Below are 11843 nucleotides of genomic sequence, written 5' to 3' on the forward strand. Positions count from 1 at the left end.
GCCTCGCCGCTCTGCCACACGGAGTAGCTCGTCGTACACCCCAAAGGTGGGGCTGCTGACCTCCGCCTCGTGCATGACGGCTCCCACAAGGTACGCCAAGAGGGTGTTCTCCGCAAACATGTTTTCTGCTTCCTTTTCAAAAAGGACATCGCTCTCCTCCGAATCAGAGTCGTCCGCTTCAACACCATTATTGTTTTCGTCGTTGTGACCCAAAGGACTATTTCGTGAGACGTCAGCACCCAGCAGGTACTGCTGCAAGAACTCGGCATCAAAAACCCGGCATTCACCGGATTGCCGGATAAGAAACACCAGAGACAATACACAGGTCATGTGATCCAGCAGGAAATTTGCTGGTGAAGTGAGTTGGGAAACCACACGACAGGACTCCAGACGAACATCATACGCGTCGTCAAAAAGAAGCCGAAGGAGAATCAGTAAGAATGCACACCGATGCTTCACAGCAGTCTCAGCTGTGTCGTCTTCTAAGCATAACAGCCCATCCTTTAATGCAGAAACGACTGCAGCACGGTTCCGCACATCAAAAAAGGGACGAGAGTAATGTTCAAGTATCCTCAACAATGTCACACTGGAAGCACCGTGACGTACACAGCAACGACCGAGAAAGCGAATGGCCCAACTTTGAACCTCCGTGTTTTGCAAAGGTCGCTTTGATTGGGGGTCCATTCTGCAAAGAAGGTTCTCCTCCAGCGCCTTGCACAACGCTTCACAAGTCTCAGACCGTGGCCCACCATCATTGCCCAGAAAGACGAGGTACTCCAGATGGACACTCATATGCAAAATCCTCGTGCAAGGCAATCTCTGTAACAAAGAATCCTCCGACAGGTCCCGCAATAGCATTCGCAACGCTGCATTTACAGGATCACAGTGAAGACGCAATGTAAACTGCCGCATAGTTCGTTCAGACTCTTCACGTGGCCACCGCTTCTCCGCCGTGTGGTGGCTTACGTGATCCATAAGGCACGATATGAGGTATTCCCCACTCTCGCTCGTAAATACCTGAGAAAGTGTATCCCATGCCTGATCATTCCCATTGAAGGAGACCAATTTGTCATTTTCCTCTTCAGTACCCTCCGCCTCCTCCTTTGACAGCGAGAGAAGCCGAACCACAAGAAGAGCGAAAAGTGCGCCGTTTTCACAAACCGCAGCATGATCGTGTCGCGCCAACTCAAAAGACCGCGTGGGCGCACAGACTGCCCAGTAAACCACTGCTACTCCAAAACGCATCAAATTAACAATTGGAGCGGTATTATCCGCACACAACCCAAAGCTCTGAATGTAGTATAGAGCATCAGAGGCCAAACTCAAGAAGGTGGCAGCGATTGTGGGACAATGTACACAGGCTTGGTACAGTTTTGAACTGGAAACAGCAAGGTTGGGCGCACCAAGACCCTCTACGACCAATCGATTAACAAGAAAAGCCACGGTAGCCGTCGCGCTACTATTCATGGCCTTTTTTCTCATGTTACGGCGCAGCGTTCCCACATAAAAAGTATGAAATTGCTGCAAATGAAGTAGTGCGCCGTGTACCGCGTTAAGGCCATTTTTTGGTTGAAATAAATTGGATATAATTTCCGCAAGAAGCGTCTCCAGGTGGGAAGTAGGAACAAGTGAAGTTAGCGCAACAGCACTCGCGGCACGAACCATAAGGTTTTTAGATGAACCACAAAGCATAATAGCCCGCACAATTCGAGAGGAATCCACATCCGCGTCTGCAATTTGCTGAGACGTTGTTGCATTCGTGAAGAGATGTGGTGGGTCAGGGGTAACCATGGAGAGCATCTGCAGCAGCGGAAACACTCCGAGGCTGGGCACAGGTGTCGTCGAACTCTTCACCAACTCCTCGTATGCAAAAGCGACACCACGGGGCGCCCGAACGGCAATGTCGTGCAGTGACGTGTTAACACCCACGCTACCAGTTGAGGGATGCTCCCCGACAAAACGGGGTAGCACAGCCGAGAAGAGCATCAAGGAGCTGTTCCGTATTCCCCAGCTGGGGTCATCAAACCCTTCAGCGGCTATCCAAAACGCTTCTTCCAAGTCCGCCACCGAGCGCGAGGCAAAAATTTTATTTTCAAATATAAACTTCAAAACATTTAACGCATTTGAACGCTGACTACGGCACTTTTCTTCCGTTAAAAGATGCTGGCAATCATCCCCACCAAAGTGTGCTCCCTTCGCTACGTGTAGGAGAAGTTTCATGGCCCTTGGAAAAAGAAAGACAGGAACCGTCGGGTCTTCAGCCTCTAGAACTGCTAATATAGCGTGCGGTAAGCCTTGACTCCGCCGTAGCATCCGCGCAACACTTCTTGACGTGACGCCATCTGGACCCAGCAAAAAGTCAAGCATTTCCCGGGGGAGTGAGTGAAATGCCACATCACGTGAACGCAGGAGTGCGGCGGCAACTGTTTTAAGTGCCTCTCGTACTTTACGCATCACACCGTTATGTTTCGTGCGAAGAAGAGACTCAATAAGGACGTAGCATATCTCACGAACTACCGGGAGAGAGAGATCCTCGACTTTCGCAAGGTTCATCACGCGTTCCACGGCGGAGGCGGCTGTACGGATACTGAGCCATGTGTTGTTAACCACTGTGCGCATTTTATCTTCTGTGTAAGAACCATCCTTCTCAAAGACATGCCCACGACAATCCACCTCCACGTCACCATCGTCAACGCTGTTAACTGGTTCGCCGCCCACAAGGGAAGAGCATGTCTGTAGCACCGCACTACAGCAAAGCAATAAATTGTTACATGCCTCGTAAAGAAGGTGAACGTCACGTTTAATCTCCCACGCATTTGAAAGTAATGCCGCACAAAGAGAAATTATTCCATGCAATGGATAAAGCTGAAGAAATTCACATGCTCCTTTTGCTCCCAAGGCGCGTAGTTCCGAGAGTTTTTCCTTCAGCAACTTCATCTCACACTCCACATCCCTCACTCGTTTCTCACACTCGTGCGACGGATTCTCGGCTGCCGCCTGCTTTGCCGCGGGTGTGAAATGCGTCGCCAAAACGTACCAAAGAACTTCGCCCTCTGACTTCCGAAAAGTTCGGGCGCGCAGCAGTTCGGCCTTGGCGGCACTTGCAGCCGTGGGGTTTCCCAGATGACGATGCGAGAAGATTGCGTCAGGGACGTGATTGCAGTAGATAATAAGAATGCTGTAGGCGGACAGGCGTGCCTTTTCCCAACCCTCCGAGAGGCACTCCAGCAGACCTTCAATGAGTGCCACGGGAAAAAGCTGTTCTTTGAGCTTCCTCACATCTTCTTCAGAAAGAAATTCCAGGGCATTTCGAAGAAGACACGAATATGTAGACATGGCCGCTACACGACGCTCGAGAGAAAGATTGCGACACCAGTTTGCGTTCTCACCAATCTGTGGAACCAGACATCCAACCATTCGTACACAGTGATCAACCACCAATTCCTTGTACTGCTCGGCTGTCTCACTTCCAGCCATTCCCTTCTTTTGCTTGTTGTTTTGATTCCCGTAGCTATCCACAAGCCGACGCATCCATTTTTTATACACTTCCAAGAGATTGCGCATCGCTACGGAGTCTCCACCGCAATACATATTGGTGCTGATGTACCACTCCATCATACGGCATTGCCAAGCCTTCACAGTCTCTGCCTTTTTCGTGCTCAACACACAGAGACCCAACGCGGTGTAACGAAGTTCAGTTTCGTGCACCTGCAGACTCGCCAAAATGGCCTGAAATGTTTGACTCTTTGGTTGAAGGTAGGCACCAATATCTTTTCCGACGACACGCGCCCGATGAATGATTTCCACAACGCTTTGATTGACCCGAGAGGAATTGTGTTTACCTTCCAGTGCTTGTGTCAACTGCGAAAGCAAGATGGGGATGAAAACTTCCTCTGATTTGAGACACGGCATGATCATGTGCGTCACTATGTTTGATACACAAGCAGCCTCACTCAGATGTGGAGGTGCTGCGTAACCGGAAACAAGAAGGGACTTTACCAGTGGGTCAATGATACCTTGCATGAAAAGAACTTCTCTATGCGCGTCGGCGTTATCTGAGTGTCGGATAAGACTGGCTGCCTTTGCAAAAACATCGCCGGCAATATTTCCAACCTTGTGGTTGCACGCACCAGAAAGGAGCATTCGGCTGAAACAACGAAGTCCTTGGACTTCAGATATGGAAGCCGTTTCCTGTGAAAAATTCTTCTTCAGTACGGACAGAAACTGTGGCACGGGAAGAACGCTAAGTATTCCCAACAATGCGTGATATTTACCACGCCGTTCATTGGGTATACACAGAATACGTCGTAATGCCTCGGCGGTATCAAAAATCTCTTCGTCCAGAGCGTGTGTTTCAAAAGTTGGGGGAAACAACGCTGCACAGCGCCGAAGCGCGGCGTGAACAGAAAGGATCTCGTTGTACGCATCGTAGAGTGGGCCGGTTACCTGCAGAGTGTTGTCGTCCCACATCCCCATAATGATCTCCGTCGCGTGATTCAGTGTGCGGGTAAGCTTCGCGTTGCGTGTACACAAAGCCATGAGTCCCCACTTTTGGGGTTCGGTCAATAATTTCCCTCCGTGTGGCCACTGCACATTTCTTTCTCTCACGTTACCTCTCCTTGTTTCATTCTCACTCGGTGGATGCTCCAAAACCTCGGCAATACAATTAAGAACGGAAGAAATATGCCGCACCACGCTGTCAATGGTTTGAATGGCCATGAATCGCGTGTCAGGTGCCTGAAGAGCCGAGCAATACGCCTCCGCCGCCGGCATGATGATATCATGCACCACCTCCAAAGCCTCCACTGAAGGTCCCGCGCCCGCAAGAGGAGTGATTGGCTTCAGTAGGATGCCAAGGGAGTCAACGTTACCGTGAATGGGTGTGGATAAGTGTGCCAGAAGACCCTTCAACAAGGCAAAACGGCCATTGTTGGTGAGAGCACCAAGAATATTCCGCAGTGCACACAGTGCCTGAGGACGCTCCCTAGCCCTTCGATGGTGATCATCGGAGCAGATCAGCTCGACGCACTCCCTCACATCACTTTGCAGTAAGGATTCCAAGGTATACGCGATTCGCGTCACTCCTGGTTTCGCAGCAGCAGCATCCGTGGGCGGATCAAGGGCCCCACATTGTCGGCAGACCTCGAGAAGCAACCATGGGACACATGTCCGTAAGGTCAACAGGGACGACACGAGCAATCCCGCCCCGTTCAGAACATCCTTTGGAAAAACAGGCGAAGAAAGCATCAAGACCGCGGAAGAAAAAAGTTTCCCCACGTCTTCTTTTAAATGGCAATGTGTGGTTCTGTCCCCGTTATTCCATACATCCTGCAGCAGATGCAGGAACTTATGCGTATACGTTGTGATAACGCGAATGCCATACCGCACATAAGCCAAATCTTCACCCAAAATTGTCCCATTGGCGGCATTCCCAATCCCAACTTCACGACATTTCACAGAGGCATTCAGGACCATCCACTGCAGACTCTCCCCAAGAAGTGGAAGAACGTCAAAAAACGTGCTAGCAAATACGCGTGGAAAAATAGGCATGGCTACTACAGTCGTGCTATCAATGCAGTTTATCCAACTCATAACAGAATCCTTAAATCCCAATAGAGTGGCCTCACTCTCCAATCTGGCCGCAGCGTTGTCACCAAAAATGGTGGGCCGTCGCTCAGAAGTTCCAGACCCCCAACAACGAATGTGAGCGGCAGTGAATGCCGCACAGAAACAGGTCTCAAGATCATCGTCTATCACGTACACAGTTCGAAGAAGCGTCGCAAGCGCACGGTGAAGGTATCGCACGGCGCAGTGCAGCATGAGAGGAAACACAAAGTATGCCGCAAGTTTCTTCAAAAATACTCTGCACTCTGTGACACTCCTCTGGGACATAAAAGTGTTTTCACGTAAGACACCAGTTATCTGCGAGATGCATCGCACCCGGTGCTCGGACGAGGTGACACTCGTCATATTCTCCACTTCCCGACACACAATGCTCGCTGCTTTGGGGGCAAAAGGCTGAAGAGATGTACTTGCCTTGCAAATGATGGGAATACCTCTCGTTAACTCCGCCAAGACACACTCGGGGAGAGGAATATATTCGGTCGTCCTCACACGGTGTTGCTGCATCCGCATCGCCGTGCTGTACTCGCTCATTGGTGGCGTGCGTCTTTCTCTCGGCGCTGCTAACAAAATTTGAAAACAAGAAACACGCACATACAGACAAAAGTAAATAAATAAATAATAATAATAATCAAAGCTCATGTACGCAAAAAAAAAAAACATTTCCCAGTAATAACAACAATTTTTGCATCGAGAGGGATCGCACACCCAAACTGGATGCTTTTTTCCATGAATACAAATTGTATCCTTGCCAACGACTCTGTTGGCACTGCCTGAAGTACAATCACTCGTCCAAAAGACCCATACTATACTTCCACCGCCGCAGTGAATCCCCCGGCATTGCTACGGTGTCCTCTTTGGGTTTTTCTCGTAGTGGCCGTGGGTAATGCTGACTACAATCCTTTTGAGACGCCTTTTTCCCTTCAACACGAGGTCGCATCGGCGGGCGGCACGCAAGCACCTCAAAGCGTGTGTACGGACCACGAGTTCTGAGTGTTAAAAGGGGCCCGTCGTAATACGGTGGAGGAAGCCCGCGGCGCCGTAGGTCGATGTCCACGTCGTGCTTGGCAGAGCGGTGCTGTTCGTATTCATGAACCAGCATTTCTTCTGCTTCCACCGGCAGCATTTCCAAAGGAATTCCTGTGAGTTTCACTTTCGGCGGCGATGGTGACGGCTCCGGTAGCATGGGCCGAGAAACCGCTCCGTATTGACGCCGCCGCTCCTCATCCGTGCAGTGAAAAAGTTTAAACTGCCGCACCCGACTTTCTTCCTCGCGAATGAGAGCATCAACGGCGTCATCGTCGCCCAGTAGCTCCATACAGCGGACCACGGCAGCAAGGTGTCGAGGTGGAAGGCAACGATCACCACACCACAATCTGCCCACGCCCACTCGCGTCGCCAGCATTTTGCCAAAAGTAACATAAATTACAAGAAAGAAAATAGGGGAATGAAAAAAAAAATAAAAAATAAAAATAAATCATACGATTTGTGCAACAGCAAACCCCTACAGCGCGTCCGTTAGAAGAACAACGAACAGTACCGCCACCACCACCACCAACAACAACAAAAAGCGACATCAGCGGAAAAAGCGGCATTCATACAGACAGAGAAACAAGCCAAAGAAAAAATCAAACAAACACATAAACCCCCCACACCCTCCCAGAAAAAAAAACAAAACAAAACAAAAAAAAACAGCAACCGTGAGTTGCCAGGAATAGTCATAAACAAAATCAAGTCCACATTCCCCGATGGTCATGCAAAAAAAAAAAAAAGAAAAAAAAAACAAATGGTGTACAAAACATAGACCGATGGAGTGTTCACGGTGTGAAGTTGCGGATAATAGAAGAAAATCATGTCTTCTTTCCCACTCCCATCGTCAACGTCTTTTTTCATTCTTCCCCTCATTTTTTTTTTTTTTTTTTATGTTTATGTGCTTGTCGCCCACCTCCTCATTCGCCTTTTCCCATATATATTATATATATGTTTCTTTCCCTTTTCTGGGTAAAGTGTGTATGTGTGTTTATATATATATTTGTGCTTCCTTACTTTACATACACTGCCCACCCCAATTCAACCGATGCAAACCGGGTCAATGGTAGCAACAAAACAAACAAACAAATAAATAAAGAGTTGTCTACGATTTTAATCATCATCATCGTCTTCAATGAGTGGACCGTGGCGCATAAAGTACGAATCCTGAATAATTTCCACTTCTTCATCGTCATCTTCGTCATTTGTGGAGATCAACGGGGCAGAAGGCAACGTCGACGGGGTTCCGGCGAAGGAAGCGGCACGGGGCTTCACGACAGAGCCTGGAGTAGGCAAACTATCCCACAGTGTGCCGTCCACAAACCGACGAAGCACCGATACATCCATTGCAGGTGTGTCAGTCATGGGCAGCAATTCCTTTGGGGCTGTGCAGTGCGTGGCAAAAGTCTCAAAGCTTCCTTGATGTTCCGTCACGTTTAACTCGGTCACAATTTCAAGAAGCTGACTGCGAATATTTTTATGGAGTCGCTCAACATCAAAGAGACGATCGTGCTTCTTCAGGATAAGAAGAAACTTTGTTTTCGAGATGGGATGGGAAAGAGTCCGAAGTGCTTGCATACAACTCAGCGCCAGATTTATTTTCTCCCGAAAATCAAGAATTTGTGCAGCCTCTTCAATAGAAACCATGAAACGTTTCATCTGACGGTTACATGAGACACCAAAATATACAACGCGTCCTTTATCAGTTATCACGGGCTTAGAGTATTCCACATATGGATAAAGCAGCAGGAGCGAGGCAAAAAAATACGGTGTGTGAATGAGCGAAAAGAGTCCGGCAAGAATATTGGTGCTATTTTTAAGAATCACCGGGATCAGAATCCTACCGGTGTCCCACTTGATCGATGACGGAATATAATTGTGTGGCATCAGGCGTTTGGATGTGCGAACAAAAGCCATGGAGGCATACCGATCCTTTTCGTTGAGATGCCCAGCGTCGCGAATGAAGGCTGCGCGTCGTGCCAAGGCAACGGCCTGCAGAAATAAAAATATGGTCGAATTCTCCTGCACAGAAGTTGACACTTCTTCCAAGAGCTCTAAGGTATCAAAGCGATCCAAAAACAAGTAATTTGTCAGTTGCTCCCTTATGTATTTCATCAATCCTTCTATTTTGACAAATTTAAACTCCTGTACAAGGATGGTGTTAAGAAACTCTGCCGTGGACTCTCCTCGGGCACGTAGTTTTAGCCACTCAATAAAGACAAGGGTGTCGGCAAGGAGATCACTGTGCCGCGCAATGTCACCGGCGTATTTTTCGCGGCTCCACGTTGTAGCTTCATTCCATGGAACACTGCTGTAGGTTAACGGGGTAATCGAACGGAAAGGCAATGCAGCCACACTACCAATCGCTACTGCGGCCTCACCAAGGCCGACATTGCAGCCTCCTATAATAAAGGACGCAATGTCCAGATCCACGGGAAGACGGGCAGTCATTTCCCCCAAAAAAGTCATGGCAAGACTCTGTGGACTGGCTATTACGCATTTTTCAGCAAGATTGTGCATCACTTGTTCGGCAGTCTCAGTAGGAATAGCTGGAAGAAGAGCCGCCACTTCACCCATGGGGAGATTCAGACGAGCACAATGAACAAATGCATCCTCCACGCTGAATACATCAGGAAAAGACTTGGCATCCTCATGAAAAGCTGCAGAAACATCTTCCGGGTACAAAGAAAAGTAACAACATCCTTTTTTTCCTTCGAGAAGCGACAAACGTTCTGCACGTTCAACTTTTGTCTCCCATTCGGTTGTGCTAGCAGCCATAAAACTTTCGGATCGGTGTTGTGCTGCTGGACGACGAATGGTACCAATATCGAGCACCATGGTGTATTCATTATCCATATCCAGAGCGTGACGCACATGATTCATCACATATACACGATGCTTCGTCTTTTCTGTCTCTTCGGTGCCTTGAAGTCCCGAGTAAATTGCACAATTCTCTATATGGGCCTCTTGAAGAGCAACCAAAACCTCCCGCGCCTCCGCCGTGAAGACGACGATGGCCTGTGGTTTTTCATTTTCCCTCACGATACACGACACCACTTCCGCTGAAACCTTTGCCGTGTAGTCGATGAGCCTCCTTGTGGGAGGTGGAAAAATTCCAGACCCATCTTTCTCCATTTCCATCATTTCCTTCTCAACTAAAGCACACGTTTCACCATAAGAGAACTCCGTTACATGTTCCACCGCCTTTTCAATAAAAGCGACTTTAAGATCTTGAAACATGCCTTCAATTTCACTTCGATCTGTCCTCTCAGGTGTCAAAACAAGCCGTACAGAGCAAGAGGAATCGGTTCTACTTCGCAGCCATTGACCAAATGCCTTCACAAAAAATGAAAGTAACTGAGTCGTATTAAAAAACCCGGGTACCACCACGTGTGAAAAGGGGGCCATGCTCTGAAGCTTCGTCAGGTAAAGTAATGCCATTTCCGCACTCGTTACCCATAATGGAGTTGACTCAGTACCCTCAAACGTTTGACCGCAAAATTCACCCGTCGCAGCCTTCTCACCATCGACGACCAAAGAACTCAAATACGTTTTAACAGAACTCACCTCAAAATATTTGGGTACCACCACCAGCACCTTTGCTTGCGGTACCAAAGTCGAAAGGGCCACTGCCAGGGTTAAAGCCTCTTGAGGCCTGTGGACAACCACAACATTGTTGTCTGTAATCTTCTCAAGGCCCACAGGATTTTTGGGTGATACCAGCATGTCTTTTTGCGCCGTAAAGGCATTTCCTAACTTCAATAACGCTTCTACATTGCTAACCTGTGGTTGACGAGTTGTGGTTCGCACTTGCTTCGTCCTTCCCACCATAATTCCCTTACCAATGTGTTGGATGGCCTCCATATCAAACTGGAGAACATTAGCCTCAGTTGTTGTGGGTTTTTTGACAACATTGGTGATTGCGTCAGGGTCAAATGGATGGGCGGCGTTCGGGTCGCTTATAATTGTAGTACCCTCTCCAAATGCCTGCAGTGAGGCGGGTGACATGGCGCTTCCTGGCGTTAGGACCTTTGGGGCGATCGCGGGGGATGAAGTAACTTTTCCCCCTTTTCGTCCATGACGGAGAGCAGTTGCCATTTGTTGTTGTTATCCGTGTGCTAGAGAGGTGGGGTGGGCGGTGACGTATTTTTTTTTCTTTTCCTTTGGCCGTTGACTACCGGGACTAGCGGAATCTTTTTTCCTATTTCCTTTTGTTTCCTCTTCAACGTCGTGTTGTCGTTTTCCTGTGTTTTTTTTTTTCCGGCAAAAACAACAAAAAACAAAAAACAAAAAAAAGAGACAGGCGGAGAAATAATAATAACACGTCCTTGCGGTCGTGTCAACACCTCAGACACGTACATAAAACAACAACAACAAATAATAATAACAAATGTGGAAAAAGCGAGCAGGAAAATTTCCATGAATAAATTACTGCCGCATGATGGTTGTCACCCAAAAACCACTACGAACATCCGACCCCGTCTCTTCCACATTTCGCCTCCACACAACGCGTGCTCGCTCCTTTGAGGCTGCCTGAATGATTTCCTTCGCAAATGTTTCCCATGAAGAGCCAAGCTGGGCCCCACAGTTGGGCGCTGTGTCGGCATCAACCGCCTCATTGTCACTTTCATCGCCCTCTTCTTCGCTTTGTCCACTACGCGCCTGTTTCAACAAAAGATACTCTCGACGACGAACAACGTCCTGGAAATTGACACGCAGATGCGCGGTGATAGAAGTTGAGATATGTTTGACCTCGCGACGCAAGACAGCCGCCGAGGCCTCCCTCAGTTCCGGGTGTAAAAATTGCAGATATTTGAGGAGGCAATTTACTTCCGCTGCCGCATCGTAGTGATGGTCAAGGTTCTCGTCTGGCAAGAGAATGTGGTTAAAATGCACCTGTTCCCGTACACGTGCATTAAAGAAAAAAAAGCAATTCTCTACTTGAGCGACTTTGTACGGCACCCGATGGGCTCCCCGTGGGACCACCAGACGCCCTTCTGTGCTTGTCGGACGGGTCCAAATAGGGAGAAGGATGTCTCCACGCAGATAATTCACGGTGCCATCGGGACCTATCAAACTCGAATTTACCTTACGACTACTGTCACCAAATCCAATTTTTTTATGTGTGTACGGCAAGCGGAACTTCAGCATGCTGTACTCACCCTGAAGAATTTGGCACCAACACTCTTGCG

The 11843-nt window shown here is 48.5% G+C and overlaps 4 protein-coding genes across 4 annotated transcripts, besides 6 other annotated features; all 4 read right to left on the minus strand.

Annotated features, from left to right (window-relative positions):
* Positions 1-6156, minus strand: Tc00.1047053507003.24 (hypothetical protein, conserved; the record flags this gene model as incomplete). The annotated part of the gene is made up of 1 exon (XM_801784.1): positions 1-6156. A coding segment is annotated over one exon (6156 nt), but the record flags the coding sequence as incomplete, so codon positions are not given.
* Positions 1-11843: a sequence feature (heterozygous, non-Esmeraldo-like haplotype).
* Positions 6230-6254: a sequence feature (AT_rich).
* On the minus strand, positions 6407-7027 carry Tc00.1047053507003.50 (hypothetical protein, conserved; the record flags this gene model as incomplete). Its single annotated transcript, XM_801781.1, has 1 exon — positions 6407-7027. One exon carries the CDS (start codon positions 7025-7027, stop codon positions 6407-6409), a length of 621 nt encoding a protein of 206 aa, XP_806874.1.
* Positions 7034-7099: a sequence feature (A-rich).
* Positions 7286-7316: a microsatellite.
* Positions 7381-7409: a microsatellite.
* Positions 7526-7546: a sequence feature (AT_rich).
* Positions 7765-10749, minus strand: Tc00.1047053507003.60 (hypothetical protein, conserved; the record flags this gene model as incomplete). The annotated part of the gene is made up of 1 exon (XM_801782.1): positions 7765-10749. The coding sequence occupies one exon, from the start codon at positions 10747-10749 to the stop codon at positions 7765-7767; it is 2985 nt and encodes a 994-aa protein (XP_806875.1).
* On the minus strand, positions 11080-11843 carry Tc00.1047053507003.70 (hypothetical protein, conserved; the record flags this gene model as incomplete). Its single annotated transcript, XM_801783.1, has 1 exon — positions 11080-11843. A coding segment is annotated over one exon (764 nt), but the record flags the coding sequence as incomplete, so codon positions are not given.

This window comes from Trypanosoma cruzi, genomic scaffold, assembly GCF_000209065.1.
Source record: "Trypanosoma cruzi strain CL Brener 1047053516807 genomic scaffold, whole genome shotgun sequence".
Taxonomy (NCBI): Eukaryota; Euglenozoa; class Kinetoplastea; order Trypanosomatida; family Trypanosomatidae; genus Trypanosoma; species Trypanosoma cruzi.